The sequence below is a fragment of the Paramormyrops kingsleyae genome, chromosome 7 (genome assembly GCF_048594095.1).
Source record: "Paramormyrops kingsleyae isolate MSU_618 chromosome 7, PKINGS_0.4, whole genome shotgun sequence".
In the NCBI taxonomy this organism is placed as follows: domain Eukaryota; kingdom Metazoa; phylum Chordata; class Actinopteri; order Osteoglossiformes; family Mormyridae; genus Paramormyrops; species Paramormyrops kingsleyae.
The window spans coordinates 14,897,872-14,914,972 of NC_132803.1; the positions used below are offsets into that span (position 1 = coordinate 14,897,872).

At 45.1% G+C, this 17,101-nt stretch overlaps 3 protein-coding genes across 8 annotated transcripts; 2 read left to right on the forward strand and 1 right to left on the reverse strand.

Annotated features, from left to right (window-relative positions):
* Positions 1–89: 89 nt before the first annotated feature.
* On the forward strand, positions 90–5,913 carry dtwd2 (DTW domain containing 2). Its single transcript, XM_023823139.2, has 6 exons — positions 90–318; positions 1,676–1,766; positions 1,894–1,988; positions 3,530–3,722; positions 4,037–4,165; positions 4,823–5,913. Exons 1-6 carry the CDS (start codon positions 107–109, stop codon positions 4,991–4,993), a joined length of 891 nt encoding a protein of 296 aa, XP_023678907.2. The 5' UTR covers positions 90–106; the 3' UTR covers positions 4,994–5,913.
* A 1,419-nt stretch (positions 5,914–7,332) lies between these two features.
* pcyox1 (prenylcysteine oxidase 1) lies at positions 7,333–12,847 on the reverse strand. Its single transcript, XM_023823180.2, has 6 exons — positions 12,829–12,847; positions 12,383–12,589; positions 12,111–12,285; positions 10,241–10,452; positions 8,348–8,500; positions 7,333–8,000 (listed from the first exon to the last, which is right to left on the reverse strand). The coding sequence occupies exons 1-6, from the start codon at positions 12,845–12,847 to the stop codon at positions 7,333–7,335; spliced, it is 1,434 nt and encodes a 477-aa protein (XP_023678948.2).
* Positions 12,748–16,927, forward strand: fam136a (family with sequence similarity 136 member A). Of its 6 annotated transcripts, none has more exons than XM_023823140.2 (4): positions 12,749–12,981; positions 15,171–15,257; positions 15,716–15,856; positions 16,293–16,927. In XM_023823140.2, the coding sequence occupies exons 1-4, from the start codon at positions 12,895–12,897 to the stop codon at positions 16,479–16,481; spliced, it is 504 nt and encodes a 167-aa protein (XP_023678908.2). In that variant the 5' UTR covers positions 12,749–12,894; the 3' UTR covers positions 16,482–16,927. The 6 variants fall into 6 exon arrangements, with proteins under 6 accessions (XP_023678909.2, XP_023678908.2, XP_023678914.1 ...); XM_023823145.2 differs by lacking the exon at positions 12,749–12,981 and adding an exon at positions 14,878–14,986; XM_023823144.2 differs by lacking the exon at positions 12,749–12,981 and adding an exon at positions 14,893–14,956.
* Positions 16,928–17,101: the final 174 nt, after the last annotated feature.

Below are 17,101 nucleotides of genomic sequence, written 5' to 3' on the forward strand. Positions count from 1 at the left end.
CTGATCTTTAAGAGTTAAACTGCTTCTAATCATGTATGCGACCTAGCGCCGTCTATCGGTTGCGAAATATTTGGTCGCTACACTGCGCATGCGTAGGGGTGTTCGTATGTTTTACTTATATAGTGCCATGGATGCACAATGCGGGGACGCTTCGGATTTAAATGGCCCCGAAAAGTACTTCAGTAACAGCACAGTGGAGTCTAGACGTCCTTCCGGCTCGATTGAGAGGGGACAAGAGGAAACATCCGATGTATTTGGGGATTTACTGGAACTGCCGGTTGAAATAACTGAGAGACGTCCCACATGTGTAAGATGTGGGTAAGTTTGACGAGCATTTCCGTATCCTATAGTAAACACCCCTCCTATTTTATAAATGTAGCATTCCTGGCATCTTTCAAGCAACAATCAGTAATGTGATTTTTTTATCCAGACGGTTAATCGTTATATTTTCTTCATATTACCACATGAATTTATACGCGGTATGCTTTAGGCTTCTAGGATCACAGTGAAATAAACCTAATCTTCAAAACAGTATTAACAATGACCTCATCAGTCAGCGACGATCGAAACTGCGACGGGCACCTGGCGTCCGCCGGTCATAATAAATTGCCTATCTTTTCCTAGTTTAGAAGAAAAAAGACATAACAGCTTAAATAAAATCGATGTTAAATACTGCAGTTTAAGATGAGATTAACTCCATTAATCTCACGAAGGGCGTTACAGCAGCAGTCATACATAGGATCAGACAATACATGCAACGTAAGAGCACATATATATATATATATATATATATATATATATATATATATATATATATATATATATATACACACACGATGTACTGTATATCAAATAGCACCCAAAGTCTCTGACCTGAGACCCCTTGAATATGTAAACATGGGCCATGGTTCAGTGTGAGGAGACAAGCCATACAGCAATAATAATAATGACAATAACAGCAGCAATAACAATAAGTCGTAGTAATAATGATAATATGACTAATAGTATTTAAATGAACATAAGAACTATACAAACGAGAGGAGGCCATTCGGCCCATCGAGCTCGCTTGGGGAGAACTTAACTAATAGCTCAGAGTTGTTAAAATCTTATCTAGCTCTGATTTAAAGGAACCCAAGGATTCAGCTTGCACTACGTTATCAGGAAGACTATTCCATACTCTGACTACACGCTGTGTAAAGAAGTGCTTCCTTAAATCCAGTTTGAAATGTTCTCCTGCTAATTTCCACCTATGGCCACGAGTTCTTGTATTTGAACTAATGCTGAAGTAACTATTTGGTTGAACAGCATCCAAACCTGTTAGAATCTTATAGGCCTGGATCATGTCCCCCCTCAGTCTCTTTTGCTTGAGGCTGAACAGATTTAGCTCAACTAACCTTTCCTCGTATGACATTCCTCTAAGACCAGGAATCATTCTTGTGGCCCTACGCTGCACCTTTTCTAAGGCCGCAATGTCCTTTTTAAGATATGGTGACCAAACCTGCACACAATATTCTAGGTGAGGTCTCACCAAGGAATTGTATAATCTTAGTATGTAAAATCTCCATTTGTTCACTGGATATAGTGTTTGCTATGCCATTACACAAAGGTTTCACCTTAAAACTGCACAAAAGTGATATTGGAATACAAGTCATTTTTACTCCTCCCTTCACTCAAGGCGACCGCAAAAAGTGTGCCTGTGTCCCTTTCTGCCGGCGCGCCCCCTAGAGGTGTCCACATGCCTGTACATTGTGCAGCATCCAGCAGAGGTGAGCAGACCACCGTCATGTAAGGGGTCGTAATGCACACTGCACTAGCATGACCTTTTTATTGCGTCTGCCATGATCCATCCAGTGATTGATGAGCAAACATCCACGCCTCTGCATTTCTCCCCAGGAGAGTCGGGCACTTCGGACAGTTCCACTTTTAGCTGCTTCACTGCCCCCCGGGAAGTGCAAGGTTCTAGTTGGAAGGAGGTTTAGTGAAGAAAGGTAGGTGGACACATTTTACGTACTGTAAGACCCAGAGATCTACTGTTCTTCCATCTACTCACTCACCAGGACTAGGGATGCACTGATCCACATTTTTTCACTTCCGATCCGATTCCGATACCTGAATTTGGATATCTGCCGATACCGATACTATTCCGATACCAGAGCTCTATTTGCTTTAATATCTCTATGATTATTATCATTATTGTTGATTTTATGAGGCTGTAATAAACTTCTCTACAAGCAAGTCTATGTATGAGGTCAGAAAACGGCAGAAATCCCATCCTGAAAACAAATATGCAACTTTAAGGGTTTAAATGGATATTTATTTAAATTTCAAGACAGGATTACTAGATACTAGTGCAATTATTAATTATATCTGTAGTGTTGAACGTCGTGACGGAGGTTCCACCTCTCGGAACGGCTTTGCAAACATTGCATGTTGCTGTCTTACTTTGCGGCGTTTCGACCGTAAAATGTTTCCACACAGCGGACATGTTGTATGGCGCTTAATGCTAAACTGCTACCTGCAAACTGCAGAGGATTTCCTGAAAGGAGGTGTGTCATCTCTCTCAGTGTCTCATTGGAGCACGGACACGTCACCTAGCCCGGGATCACTTGTGAAGTCATTTCAGCAGACAGCATTGTAGACATAACTCTGGATCGGAAATTTCCGATCCGTTAATTAAGCTGGTATCGGAACCCGATACCGATACTGGATCGGATCGGCCCCATCCCTAACCAGGATATGGTGCTAAATTGCTGCATTTGCAAGTGTTTGAGCATCTTGGTTTGATTTAGGGTTTGTATCCAGTTGTGTCACAGGATCCGTGGACAGCTGCTACACACCTCCAGGGCTTTGAGCTTGAATTCTCCCTCTTCTCCGTGTGAATGGAGTTTGCGTGTTCTTCCCATGTCACACCCGTTTTCTTCGGGTACTCCAAAGACATGCAGTTAGGCTAATCAGCACCTCCAAATTGCTAATATTATGTGTGTGTGCATGTTCCCTGGAATGGACTAGCACCCCAGCTTCATGCCCTACGCTGCCTGTGATGTGCTCCAGGCCTCCTGTGACCCTCACTGGGAGACGCTGCTTGCTACAAAAGACTTGTGTTAGTGTCTCTATGGGAGCCATTGTTACATTTGATTTTGTGTAACCAGTTTGAGTTTCAAGTTTCAATTTATTTGTCATATGTATGTTAACACAGGGTCAACATTACAATAAAATGTGTTCGATGAGAGGATAAGCAGGAAAACAAGCCTCTTAGCGCTGGAAGATAAGAAATAAAAATTAAATTAAAAAGTCATAAATCAGTTGATATGCCTTGTGCTTGTAGCCTCTGGGATAGACTCCGGACCCCCCCGACCCTGAATAGGACAAGTGGTTACAAAAAATGGATGGATGGATAATCAGTCTATATCGTTACTGAAATGCCAGTAATCTTGTACTTTTTGGGAGAGGGTAACTTAATTCTGTTTCACCCAAAAGCAAGCTTTCCATCAGGCACATTACATTGTTTTATCCCCGGGCTGCATGACAGGAACCCCGAGCTGGCCGCGGTGTGTCGCGACCCCCACACGCTGGTTCTGTACCCTGGCCTGGATGCGGAGAACCTGGAGGACATGAAGAAGGAGCCCTCGACCTCGGCGCACAACATCATCATTATCGACGGAACGTGGAGTCAGGCCAGAGACATGTTCCTCCGAAACGCCCTTTTCCGCCTGCCAAAACAGGTGGGTGTTTGCCCACCCCCCCCCCCCCCCCCCCCAATCACACCAGATACTCCAGGTCTCGTCCCATAGAAGCATAAAGTATATGCACACAGTGTAAGTGTAGGTAAACCTAACCTTCTAGGGTTGCACTGTGTTTCTATGATTTCTTGGGGCTTCACCATTAGAAACTCCTGTCATGTGCTAAAGACAGAGTTCAGACCTTAACTTTGTGCTTCTAGGCTTAGTACTTTAATGATTGTTGCGAGCCGGTGGCTTTTCATTGGATGAGTTTACGAGAAACATGATGTGAGCGCAGTGCCCGCCTTTGCCTGCAGGTGCAGCTGAGAAACACTCTGTCCAGCCAGTACGTGATCCGCACACAACCCACCAACATGTGCCTGTCCACGCTGGAGTGTGCTGCTGCAGCGCTGTCCATCGTGGAGAGGAGACCGGCCATACAGGAGGTGTGCAGCACACAGGCCCGGTGTTGTTTCTGTCTGCTAAAGGCTTCAGCTTCTGTTTCTGTTAGTCGTGGTCACACTGTGAGGTGTTATGCAGCCCAAAAAAAGATATACAAAAAAATTGACCAATAAGCCTTCCACAAATTCACAGACAAAATGTTGGTAGTGGGGCGGTGCAGTGGTTAGCAGGGTTCGAGTCTCAGACATGGTTCCATGAGTGTGGAGTTTGCATGTTCTCCTCGTGTCGTCGTGGGGTTTCCTCCGGGTACTCCAGTCTCCCTCAACAGTCCACATCCTGAAGCTAATTTGTGAGTGACTGGTGGGTGTGTTAGTGTGCCCTGTGATGGATTGGCGCCCCATCCTTGGTTGTTCCCTGCCTTGCATCTGTAGCCCCCCCCCCCCGACCCTGAATAGGATGAGGTTTCAGAAAATGGATGGATTGATGAATATTGGTAATGTAAAGAACTTAGATGTGAAACCCTTAAAAGTAGGGTATATATTGGAAAAATGCATAATATGCACATCAGAAATATCCCAGTAGTGATATCAGTTTGGGAGGGGGGCAGATGTGTTCTGAGCATTTCCTTGGCAGTGACTTGCTTGAGACACATGGTGTGGAAAGTGACCTTTGACCTTTAAACCCTGCGCCCTTCCCCACAGCAACTCTTGCGGCCGCTGCAGGCTCTGTGCACCTTCCAGCTGCAGCACGGCGCCCAGGTGCACCACAGCAAAGAGCAGCTGCTGAGGACGGGCAGGTACGAGAAGCCCATGCCCAAGAACAGGCGCAAGATCAAGCGGATGGAGCAGCTCATCTCCAACCTGAGCATCTAGAGGATGGGCTTGGGCTGGAGACCTGCCTGACTCGAACCTCCACATTCCGGAACACCGCAGACCATACAGCCAATGGACCAAACTCATCACCTTGGTCTGTGTCCAGGAACGTGAGCTGTTTGGACCTCACCCCCAGCCCCACCAAATGGGCAGCGAAGCAGAAATGATTTGCCTAGCAGGGGAATCCGCAGTGTTGTTGACGTTTCTCTGGGATGGAGACAGAATACTTCATGTTATGTTTTGCCACTGTGAGATACAGAAACAGAGGAAGTCCGTTTACCGTAAGAGAATTTTTATGCTGCGTCTGATTAAACAAAAAGAGGAGGTTTGTGGGCTCCGACCTTCGGACAGAGAAGTATCTACTTTCATACATCTTTGCTCTTGCAGGAGGAGGTTAAGCCCAGCTGAGCAACACTGTTTGCGTTTGAGCAAAGCTGAAACAAAGGCAGTTCTTTTGATTCGCCTTAAAGCATCGGCGACCTGTGCTGTAGGGTGGAGGTTACAGATGAAGCTCCTGTTACCTTGTGGTGGCCGCAGTGTCAGATGTCCCCAGGGCCTCTGTCCCTCTTTTACTGTCTTTGTAATACTGTAACGGTCATGGCCCCCATTTCAGAACACGCTGTTCCTTTGCTGCTTGTTAACAGCTCCAGAGTGTTGATGATGTATGTGTTAAGTGTGTTAGGTACATGTTAAGTACACGGTTGTATATTCCTTTTTTGGGGGAGGCAAAAAAAAAAAAAAACAGCCTTCACTTCATAATTTAATGTCACGAGGAGTGGAAAAAAACGCTGATCTTGAAAAGAAAGGCAGGAACATCACTAGCAGATGTGACAGCGTTACGGACTGTTAGCGTTTGTGAGGGATCGTACGACCCCCGCAACACTTGGAAGATATTTAATAAACTAGACTGACTCACTGGGGGTGGCGTCTGTCTGTGTTTCTTGTGAGTGACCATCCACACACCATGGAACATCCCCAGGGATCAAAAAAGTCCATCTGCATATTAATATCTGGGACTGCAGACTCTGGGCTATAGATCTGCACCCTTGATACTCTGGTTAAGTGTTTTTAGGTGAGCTGGTATATCCAAATTACCCATAATGCATCAGTGAGCCCTATGACACACTAGATAAGTGGCTAATGAAAATGGGTGCATAAGCTAATTACTTCCACTACTTGCTTAGTTTACCCTGTGCTTTCATAAGACAACCAACGAATGCAAACTATTCTGTGTATCACGCTACCTCCAAACAGCAAAATATCGATGTCCACCTCAAATCTTTTCCATCACCCTCCCAAGCAGCAGCGCAGGTACCGAATCGCTGATGAAAAGAACAAACATGTCAAGCACCATGTGAACAGACCTGTTTTATTGACACACGCGGAAACCAGTATGCAATGGTGAGTGCAGTAAACTGGGTCGTAGTAATGGGCTTCATTAGCGCTACGTGACTGCTGCAGCCCCCCCCCCATAAGCACGCTGGAGATCAAAGCAGCAGGGAGGATCCAGGCCGAGGGGGGGGGCTGCCACTTTAGCGGCGGCTCAGCCTGAGGCCCACTGTGCAATCGGTCAGAAGGCTCATGCTATTAGTAAGGATGCGGATGAAGATCAGAGGGTCACTTCCTCAACCTGGCACATGTCACCAAAAGTTTAACGCTATTATTTTAAACCAGGTTTCTGCTGCATATATCAAGAATTTCCCCCGGGATTAATAAGGTTCATCTTATCTAATAAGTACTAAAATTAGTATTACACCACCATTTATTTTTTTTTATGGAATTACACATTTGAGAAAATCGCAGCGAAATCAGAGACGCTCTGTACTGATGGAGCAGGACACTATCTGCCTGAGAAGTCCGTGGGAAGAAGAGCCTTCACAGAGGCCCGGGGTTACTGGGTCTCTTTCCCATCCATTTTACTTCAAGTACATGAAAGAGGAAACTTAACTTAAATCTGTAGGAGATTTTTAATGTAAACAACCAGACTGGTCCAGACCAAACTGCTCTCCCCTTTCAGAAATGACGCATTCGCAAAACCGACGCTGAAATCATTCTGCTAAAAAGACACGGTTGATTGTTTCAGCTACGGGTGTCTTGAACCCTTGTTGTGTAAGGACACTATTACATTACCCTGAAAAATACTTGTTATTGCCGAATGGGTACAATTAAACTACCCTTCAAACAATGAAATAGACCACTGCCCCAAATGCAGCCCTCCTCATGGATGAAGGTGGCTCATCCCTGAATAATTGCAAGGCACTGTTTGTCTCTAAGATTATGCCCCCCCCCCCCCCCCCAACCTGCATATCCTTACCACCCCCTCAACTGCCCCTCTGCACCTACAGCTCGCTCCTTAGTCTGCTATGCAGGTCCTCCTGGTCCACCTTGCCCTGCAGACCATGCCATCGATGGTGTGCCAGCAAGGCCAGATTCCTTGCTGCGATGGCACTCATCTCCATGGCGCTGGCCGCCCACTCTATTGCGTTCAGGTAGTACAGGTGATCGTGCAGGATAAACGGCGGCTTGCGGTGGGGAGGGCTGTAGGCGGGGTACGCCAGCCACGGCTCTTCTGATACCATGTCCCAGGAGAGGAACATCTGCCTGAGCTGGTCCTTCGAAAGTGGTTGGGGAGAAAAGACTTTCCACACTTTCTTGACACTAGCTGGGGGACGGACGTAGCCGTCCGGGATGTGGACTGGGTCGAGGGAGCTCAGACTATTGATAGCCAGACCGCCATGGTCTTTGGTGAGGATATCGGACATCCTGAAGTCCGAGGGGCTCTCGGTACTCCCCAGGAATGACATGTTGAGGATGCCGTGGACCAGAGTGCTGACTGTCTGCTGGTAGCGTCCTGGAAAGTAAGAAGGGATTGGCGGAGAGAAGCCCGAGAAAGCGATCTGGGAGAGACCTTGGTGGAGAGGCGTGGCCACGATGACAATGTCATACAAAGAGTAGGCGGAGCCAAACTCCCCATTGTAGCTGACCTCGAATTGAGGCACTGTTCCACCTGCAAGGGAGGGGGAAAAAGAGCCAAGAGAGAATTAAGGTAGGGCCTCCTAATGCAGTGTGGTGAACAGGTCAACCAATTCTAATAGTTATTTAAGGCATTTATATGTTCAAATGTCATTATGCAGGGACATACATCATGAAACAAAATATGCTTTCCTTTATATTTTATAGTTTTTGTGCTGGACACAGTAATTATTTAAATGACTAATTACTTATAACGATACAAAAAGCCAACATGGAATCTCTTTCCAGAGACCTATTGGGACATCGTGTGAGCTCATCATCACCCCCAAGGGAATTTAACCTAGAGGGGCTTGGGGCAAGGCCTGCCGCTCCGGCACTCACCCGCCTTGGAAGTCCGCATCTTTCGGGTGATACCCGTCACCCGTGCAGAGATCAGCTCGGCTTTGCTGTGGTACAGGAGCCCAGAGCAGACCAACTTGTTCCCCTCGTCCACGGCCCACAGCCCCGAATCTGCCCCCGCCAGGGACACAGCACCTGGGAGCAAGAAGCAGGTCACGACCTCTCAGCAATGTGCTTCTCACGAATGCGTAGAAGGGGTAAATGTAAAACGAATTAAATACCATAAAATGCTCTTCTGAAATCAAACACTTAACAGTATATCTGAATCAAAATATTTGAATAAGACGATGCATTTATCAGACGTGCTAGTGAGTGGAATGGTGACTCTGAGGCTAGGGATCTGTGCCAGGAATTGGAAGGTCGCTGGTTCGAATCCTATGAATATCAGGAGTGATCCTATCCCATTGGCCCCTTAACCTGCAATTGCTTTGTCCTGGGTATGATGTTGATCTACATCCAGACCTGCAATGATGTGGGGGTTGGTGGCAGGATTGGCACTCCAGCCACCAGAAAAAAAAGTCACACTGGTCCATTTGGACTGGTGTGGTGCTGAGGTATCACCCGCCGCATGGCTGCACTCAGGTTCTCAGCCCTGAGGTGGTTTGTCGGGTGGTGGGTGTAGCAATACACTGTAAGCAGCACATGCTCCTCACTTCTCTCTACTTATACACTACATGGACAAAAGTATTGGGTCACAATCGCTGAATTCAGGTCTTTCATTCAGACCCATCGCCACAGGTGTATAAAATCAAGCACCCGGCCATTTGTGAAAGAACGGGTCATTCTAAAGAGCTCAGTTAATTCAAGCCTGGTACCGACATATGATCCCACCTTTGCAATCAGATAGTTTGTGAAATTTCTTCCCTGCTAAATATTCCACGGTCAGTGAAATTATTGCAAAGTGGCAGACCACGTAAAGTAATAAATTACGGTCGCCGAGGTGCATAGTGCATAAAAGTCACCAAAGCGCTATTGACTCAATAACTGCAGGGTTCCAAACTACTTCTGGCATTAACTCCAGCACAAAAACTGTGCACTGGGAGCTTCATGGAATGAGCTTCCATGGCCGAGCAGCTGCATGCAAGCCTCACATCACCAAGCGCGATGCCAGGTGTTGGATGGAGTGCTGTAAAGCAGGCCGCCGCTGGGCTCTGGAGAAATGGAAACGTGTTCTGTGGAGTGACGAATCACGCTTCTCTATTGATGCCTATGGATTTATAATGGGATGTCATAAAAGTTCCTGTAGGTGTAATGGCCAGGTGTCCCAAAACTTTTGTCTATACAGTGTATATAATAAAATGGTAACTTACAGTCATATCTAACCAAAACTGATCGTGCTGTACCTCCTTTCATGCAAAATTTCCGCCTAAATGCAGTGAGTTGGCTGACACCAGGTCAGAGGCCTTTCAGACTTACCAAAAACTCTGAAGTGGAGGAGGGTGAGGAAATGACAGAGCCCTGAATAAGAGTTTATAGCAGAGCTGACCAAGAAAGGAGAAGCTGCCGGTAAGATGAGTCATGATACAGAAACTAGTGTCTACAGTGACACCACTGGTCATCTGAAGAGAAGACGCTTCAGTTACAAGAAAGGGCGTTCTCAAAAGACCGCCATCAACCCCAGCATGGGCGTCTGCTCCTCTATTGCAAAATTTCAAATTAAGCTGTAAAGCAGTATTAGAAAACAAAGTGTGTTTGAATTAAGGTGACCTAAATAATATGTAAAGAAGGTTGCAGTTCTTAGCAACCAGACATCCATTAACGCTTTTTCCTGGTCTAGTAGACTAGACAGAATGCCATTCAATCAGACTGTTCTCCACGGCTGATCCCGGCTTGTCAGTGCACAGCTGTGTTTGCGCTCTCGTCCTGACCTCGTACCTACAAAGGCGTTGATGCGGACACTCTGCCCGTAGTTGACACGTGTGACCGGAACCACAATGTCGTTCAGAAAGCTCTGTGAAAACCCCGCCTTTAGCATGGCCTCCTCCAGGGTCTTATTAACCATCTGGAGGAATTCGTCTCCACCCATTGCATGTAGAAGTTTTTCCATCGAGGTGAAGGAGTAGCCATATTGCTGGTACTGGTAGATTCTGGGTAAACAGGACAGAGCAGAGAAAATGGGGAAACTAAGGTTGTCACATCGATTAATAATCGCATTATATACCCATTGAACGATTAATCGATAATTATGTGTAATATATGCACATACATAAGATATAATATTCATACATTATATATGTACCAATTGGCACGAGGCAGAAACCACCCCTGGAGATGCACATGCAATTGTCACATCGGAAGAACCGTGATGGAAGAACCAGCTGGGTTAAGAAAAAAAGTCACGCTTTTACATTTTTTCCTGTCACAAGAAACTAAACTTACGGAGCCTTTCAATTTTAATAATGGCTCCTTCAATTACATAGGCTAAAAAACTTTTTTTAAAAGTCAGTCTAAAGTTTGCTGCCCCTGCTTTTGCATGAGCTCTGAATGTGCTCTCTGAGCCAATCAGTCATTCTTGTCCTTGCTGTGGGACTCACCCATAGACAGTGTGGGATTCCACAGAAACAATGTTAAGCAAAAGCCAGTGATTCATCAGCATTGTTTTGTGTCTTTTGGGGCGACTCGCAGCAACACCAGCAACGTATTTGATAGACTCCATTAACAGGCAGGTTCTACTCAAATATTGCCATGTGAACTTTATCTAATAACATTCTGCCATATTTTTATAAGCACAATACATTCACAAAATAAATTATTAATTATGTACCCTATTAGGTATTATGTAGATGAAGCAGCTAAGCGATGGGGCTGCCTTCGTTTTAGGGATGATTATATCATGGAAGGTAAATTAAGCTACATAATTTAAGTGATGACAAAGACAGGCTAGGCTACTCAGAGAGGCTAAAGGAGATCATTTGTATTTATTTACTGCTAACCTCATTTTATTCAGTGGATGTCATCTTCTAAGATGTCACACTGAAGTCGTGCCATTGCGATATTTAAGTTGCATTTTCATTCACTTTAATTGTGAAGTGCTCCCACCAAACTGAGGCTCTGCACTGTTTTTACTTAGACTCTCCTCCACTACACTCCATCTTCCTTACGTGGAGTAACTGCAAAGGCAAATGTAATGCTTTTAAAAAAACGAGTAATTGAGTTTAATCAAAAGATTGTGTCTGGTCTAGATATAACTTGGAGCTTCGATTTGAGAATACTTGATGATATGATGTTTTTGATGTGTCTTCGTATAAATTAGAACCTAAAGAACATTTCACTAAGTTCACGTAGGAAGCACATTAGTAATAATTAGCCAGTAATTTCGTTAATCAGACAAGATAAAGAGAGCAGCAATAAACACTCTATGCCAGGACTATTCAAATCATGGTCCTTACAAGCCGAGCCCTGCTGATTTTCCAGCCTTCCTTTACCTGTGAGCCAGGTGTGAAGCCTCTGACCAATCAGAATCAGTAATGAGTAAACTAACTACCTGGGAGAACTGAAAACACGGCCTGGATTTGGAATCGAGGGCCATATTTGGGGAGCCCTGCTCTATGCTAAATGAAAAATTCTGAAGCAATTCCATCCCACACTTTGGACCAGAAAGACTTCAAACTTTACATATCTCACAGCGCCCTCGTGTGGTCTGGAGTGAAGGAACATTTAAAGCCTACAAAGCAAAGTTTAAAAGGCTTGTAAAAGTTCTAAAACCCCTTCAGGCCCCATAAACTGTGTGCTCCCCAGCTGGTACCTCATGAACTTGTCCAGCACGCCCTCCACCCACATCTGCATGCGCAAGAAATTGAGGCCGTATCTCCACAGCATGCGGAAGAAGTTCACGATGACCCAGTCACTCTCCTCGAAGATCAGCTGCTCTCCATCAAAGATAGCCATCTTGGAGGGGACATCCTTGCGTGGAGAGAGGCCTGGGGAAGCGAGCTTACGGCTCATGCATATGTACGCTTTTGCAGGACGGTACACAGTCGTGCGTGTGAGGCGGAGGTACGTGTCACACTCACTCACCCAGTGTATCCACAAAGTGTTTCATGTGCAGGTTCAGAGGATGGATCACAGAGCCGCCAGTCTCATAGCCCACATCTCCGACCTTTACGGTGGCCAGACGGCCCCCCACTGTCCCAGCCTCAAACACGTCAATTTTAATCCCCGCACCAAACTCCTGACGAAGGAAATAGGCTGTGGCTGTACCACCAATGCCGGCTCCAATCACAGCTGCAAGAAAACAGTGATATTGCACAAGTATCCAGTCACAGTCCACACAAAAAGTTAATTGAATGTAATTAATCAAGTTAAACATTTACCCCTAGTGATAAACTTATTGTTGGTTAATCATATAATATTGCAATATTCAGGAAGTTGGTATATATATATAAGGAACTCTAGAAAACAAAGTCAGCATTTTGAAAAGCTAACTATAATTTATTATAATGACTGCAATTATTAGTGGCAACCAAGTGCTGGATCGCCCATGAACCACCCAGGCTCTGGCGGCTAGCGTGGCAGGCGGGATCGTACCGATGTTTTTGGGCGGTTCCCTGAGCTCAGGAGCGGAAGCCAGACCGCGACGACCGGTCAAGCACAGCCCCAGAAAGAGCAGCGTCCGGGTAGGCAAAAGTGTCGATAGCATCCTGAGTTGGCACCCACTTTATAAGACTAACGTCTGAGGAAACACAAATCATAACAAATGACTATTCATAAGCACAAGAGGGGAAATATATTAAATCAATACATTCTTTTACATTCCCAGTGCTTAATCAACAGGTGGCATGGAAAAAATGGATAAATAAGTCTACTCAGTTATAACAAAAGTTTATTGCTGCACCCAAACCCGGTTCACGTAGGGTGACCATGTCAGGGAGGACACTGAGTTAGGACAGGAATTGTAAATTACCATTTCATTTAAAAGGACCTGCATTTCGCTTTAGCTTTAGTACTCGCTGTGTGCTAATTGGTCAGCCTCCTATAATCATTCATGTGTCACTAATGCTAATGTGAAACAGCTGGATGAGTCTTTCAGTCAAGGAAACAAACCAGTCAAAGCACAAGAAGAGCTGAACTATTTAGTCGAGCACAGGAGCCTTTCAATTTGAAAGTAGTTTGTAAAACCCGAAGTAGCTCAAAGTGTCCTCCCTGACATGGATTATCTGGTCACCGTAGGTTGACGGTACTGCCATATGCGCACCGCGGGTCTGACCGCCGCAGCTTGCCGGCTCTCACTCGTCCTCCCCTTTTACAAACGTTAACTTTGTGCCTCAAATCGCCATCTACAGTAGGACAGCAGAGTCGCCAACTCTCAGGCACCTGGCGTGACACTCATGCTTTCAGACTCTCACGCAAGGAATCTTACTGCAAAACTACTATTATTCCATTATAAACCTAAAATTAACTACATCAAAAGCGTTGAGGCAGTTTGGAAACCTTACAGACTATTTACAAAGTAATAAAACTGTTACATATATGTAAACGCGTGTGCATGTGTTTGCAGAATTTAAATGAACTTCATATTCGTTCACTTAAATTTTGCCCAGACTACCTTAAATCCGACAAGTTACCCCGATAAGCCAGTAACCCCGATAAGCCAGTAACCCCGATAAGCCAGTAACCCCGCTTCGCAGTACAGGCCACAGGTGTAGCAATTCAACCGTGACTGCAAAGTTAAAACACTTTATGCTACAGCTAAGCGACTGGCGTAAAGTGTTGGATGGTCCAATTGCCACATAAAAATTACGTCGGTATGAAGTCTATAATCCAAGGCTATTCAAATCACGGTCCTCAAGGTCCGAGCCCTGCTGATTTTCCAGCCTTCCTTTGCCTGTGAGTCAGGTGCGAATCAGAATAAGTAATTGTTACACTAACTACCTGGGATAACTGAAAACAAGGCCTGGATTTGGAATCGAGGTCCAGATTTGAAGAGCCCTGCAATCCTTCGGTCTCAAAAAAAAAAAACTCAGGTTGTGCAGATTAACATCGACAACCTGCAAGTTTACAGTTTAATTAGAGAAGCAACTTCCAATTAATAAGAGTAAAGTGGTAGCGTCGACAAAAGACTGATGCTGACCATTTCCAGGGAGAAAACCGTCTTTTGCACGGGAGCAGGCAGCTGCGAGATGAGCTATTAGAACAAACGGTGAAGAGTAACTTCTGTATTTGAACGAAGAAAACTTCCGTATTCACTGTTAATTAGGGTAAAGGCAAAGTTGTGCCGTTTGTGCACACCGTGTCACGCAGACATCAGCTGCTTGAACCACTGATAGAGACGTCGCCGCGTTTAACGACTGGGCACAGTACTTGCACAAACAAAATGTATAGCTGGAAGATTTCTTTCCAATCTGATTTGTCTTATACAGAAATTTGGAACACTATAACATGTAAAACGACTCTTTTTGCATCTAGATTATAAATGTGTTAAACTTGTTCTGACATGTGACATATTAGCAATAATGCATAACATAACGGTATAGTGTGACAAACACGACCATTCAGCGGATTCTTTTCCATCTGTGACCCGGAAGCGGAAGTGCGGTTATCCCCTTCATTTTACAGTGGTGGCTGCTGTTGCTGACATGCTTCTGAGATGAGGTGACCTTACCGGCATTAAAGAGCTATTTGGTGAATGAATACAAGCCGGATTTCTTAAAAGTCACAAATGCTCATCTGACAAATACAACATCAGGCACAAGATCTTCAGGAAACGCTGGAAGTTATTGTTTGTAACTGGAGTGCCAGGCTGTGTTGTCAGTTAATTTTGTAAGCTTGTCAATTAATTTGATTCTGGTATCGCCTTGGGTCCGAGATGGCAGAAGCGCAGCAAGCTCGGGTACAAACGGCTGTAGAGAGTATGGTCGAGGGTCTGGAACGTGAACACATACGTAAAATGCAAGTGAGTGCAGTCGTACAGGGGCAAACTGTATATTTATTCACTGATCTATATTCTTTTTTTGTATAAAAAATGTCAACGTTAAATATAGTGTTGCTTATAACTTCGCAGCGATGTATAGATCTCACCGGTGAATGGTTTATTGTTAGGATGATACCGTAGTGTATTTTATGCCTCAAGGTGAGATACCTTTCAGGGACATGAATGGAAACCGAAATCTCCTGGTTACACATGGGCATACCTTTTGTTATAAATAGAAAATAACGGCTCTTTGTGTGCAGGTTTTTTTTCTGTTAATGGTTCCATTAATGTGATTTTATATATATTTATTTATGTGTGTGTATAATCTGAGCTTGCTGAGCACGCTGTCCATGTGCTGGGCCTCAATGTTACATTAAAGACAAAAAGGTCTTAATTTGTTGCCATGCTTGTGTTCATACGGCATCTCTCTCTATGACCAGGGTCGCATGTTCCGGTGCAGCGCTGAGTGTTGTGAACAGCCGTCACAGTCTATGCAGCAGGTTCACCAATGCATAGAGCGCTGCCATGCCCCCCTGGCACAGGCCCAGAGCCTAGTTACCACTGAACTAGAGAAATTCCAGGTAAAGCCAGCAACCACCTCTCACACTCTCCTGTTGTTGGGATTAGTGCATCAAACTGAACCACCACCAAAAATGCTGCGGATTGGCTAAGGTGCACAAAGTGCAGTGAATGGTTAAACCAAAGAAGCTCAGGTTCTGCCCTCACTGCTAGCTGGGTCATTGATCTCTGGTGCTATGGACCCACTGGAGAATCTTATTGCTTTGTGAGACATGGAAAGCACCTGGATATGACACTGAAACATCAACCAATGGAAGCCAGAAATCCAGAAAACAGTACAAAATGTCACCTTGAAGAATAAGATTATTTGGTCATTTGAAATGCATAATTTTTAATAATTGTTTTGCAAACTGCCGAAAATATAGACTTCCTGGTAATGATGTAATGCGAGTTTCCCCATAAAGCCTGACCCCAACCCCAACTCTGCTTCCCGCCCAGGACCGGCTGTCCCGCTGCACCATGCACTGCAACGACAAGGCCAAGGACCTCTTTGACTCTGGGACCAAGGAGCCAGCAGTGCGGGCGGCCATGGAGCGTTGTGTGGGCGGCTGTGTAGATGACCATGTAAACCTGCTTCCCAGCATGACACGGCGTCTGAGGGACAGCCTGGGGGCTATACCACAGTGACAGGGTCCCATGGCTGGGGAGGGCTGACCAGTAATTGGACCTCCGAGGCACTAGGTGGCACTGGATAGGAGGGATTGAGGAACATCTCTGTGACCCGCAAGAGTCTGTGAGGAATCAAATGCTTGCACTCTAATGGGATGAGAAGTGGTGTACCCTCCCCTTTAAGCTGCACTATCCATGTGCCGGGCCTCAATGTTACATTAACGACAGAGATGATATAGAGGAGCTCATCCAGAAACTCACCATGAGGGTCTAGATGAGTTAACAATCTGTGGACTCTGTCCTGGCATTAAGACTTCAGCTATACATGGTCTGACCCTGGGCCTTGGAGAAAATAATGCTTTAAGAACAATCCTGACCATAGCTGTAGGTACTCAGCACATTCTCCAAGCTGTGACATTTCTGGTTCTTTTGTAAAATGGAAATAAAATTAAGTACACACTCCAGTCCTGTATTTGTATTTTCTGCTAAGATGTACGCTGCATCATTTAAATCAGTGACTATTCCTACTCCCTGAGCAGGTAAATGAAGGATCAATACAGATTTATTGCAAAATCATTAAAACCAAAGGGTTTTATAAACAACCAGAAAATGTGAATGTGTTACTGGCATGTGGCTTA

Excerpts from the sequence above, each read along its gene's own strand:
- dtwd2 (XM_023823139.2), top strand. The coding sequence starts at position 107 with ATGTTTTACTTATATAGTGCCATGGATGCACAATGCGGGGACGCTTCG. Across the intron at positions 1,767-1,893 it reads TTGTGCAGCATCCAGCAGAG|GAGAGTCGGGCACTTCGGAC; the intron begins GTGAGCAGACCA and ends ATTTCTCCCCAG. Across the intron at positions 3,723-4,036 it reads TTTTCCGCCTGCCAAAACAG|GTGCAGCTGAGAAACACTCT; the intron begins GTGGGTGTTTGC and ends CTTTGCCTGCAG.
- pcyox1 (XM_023823180.2), bottom strand. Across the intron at positions 10,453-12,110 it reads GTGCTGGACAAGTTCATGAG|AATCTACCAGTACCAGCAAT; the intron begins GTACCAGCTGGG and ends CTGTTTACCCAG. Across the intron at positions 8,001-8,347 it reads GATGCGGACTTCCAAGGCGG|GTGGAACAGTGCCTCAATTC; the intron begins GTGAGTGCCGGA and ends CCTCCCTTGCAG.
- fam136a (XM_023823140.2), top strand. The coding sequence starts at position 12,895 with ATGTTTTTGGGCGGTTCCCTGAGCTCAGGAGCGGAAGCCAGACCGCGA. Across the intron at positions 15,258-15,715 it reads AACACATACGTAAAATGCAA|GGTCGCATGTTCCGGTGCAG; the intron begins GTGAGTGCAGTC and ends CTCTATGACCAG. Across the intron at positions 15,857-16,292 it reads CTGAACTAGAGAAATTCCAG|GACCGGCTGTCCCGCTGCAC; the intron begins GTAAAGCCAGCA and ends CTTCCCGCCCAG.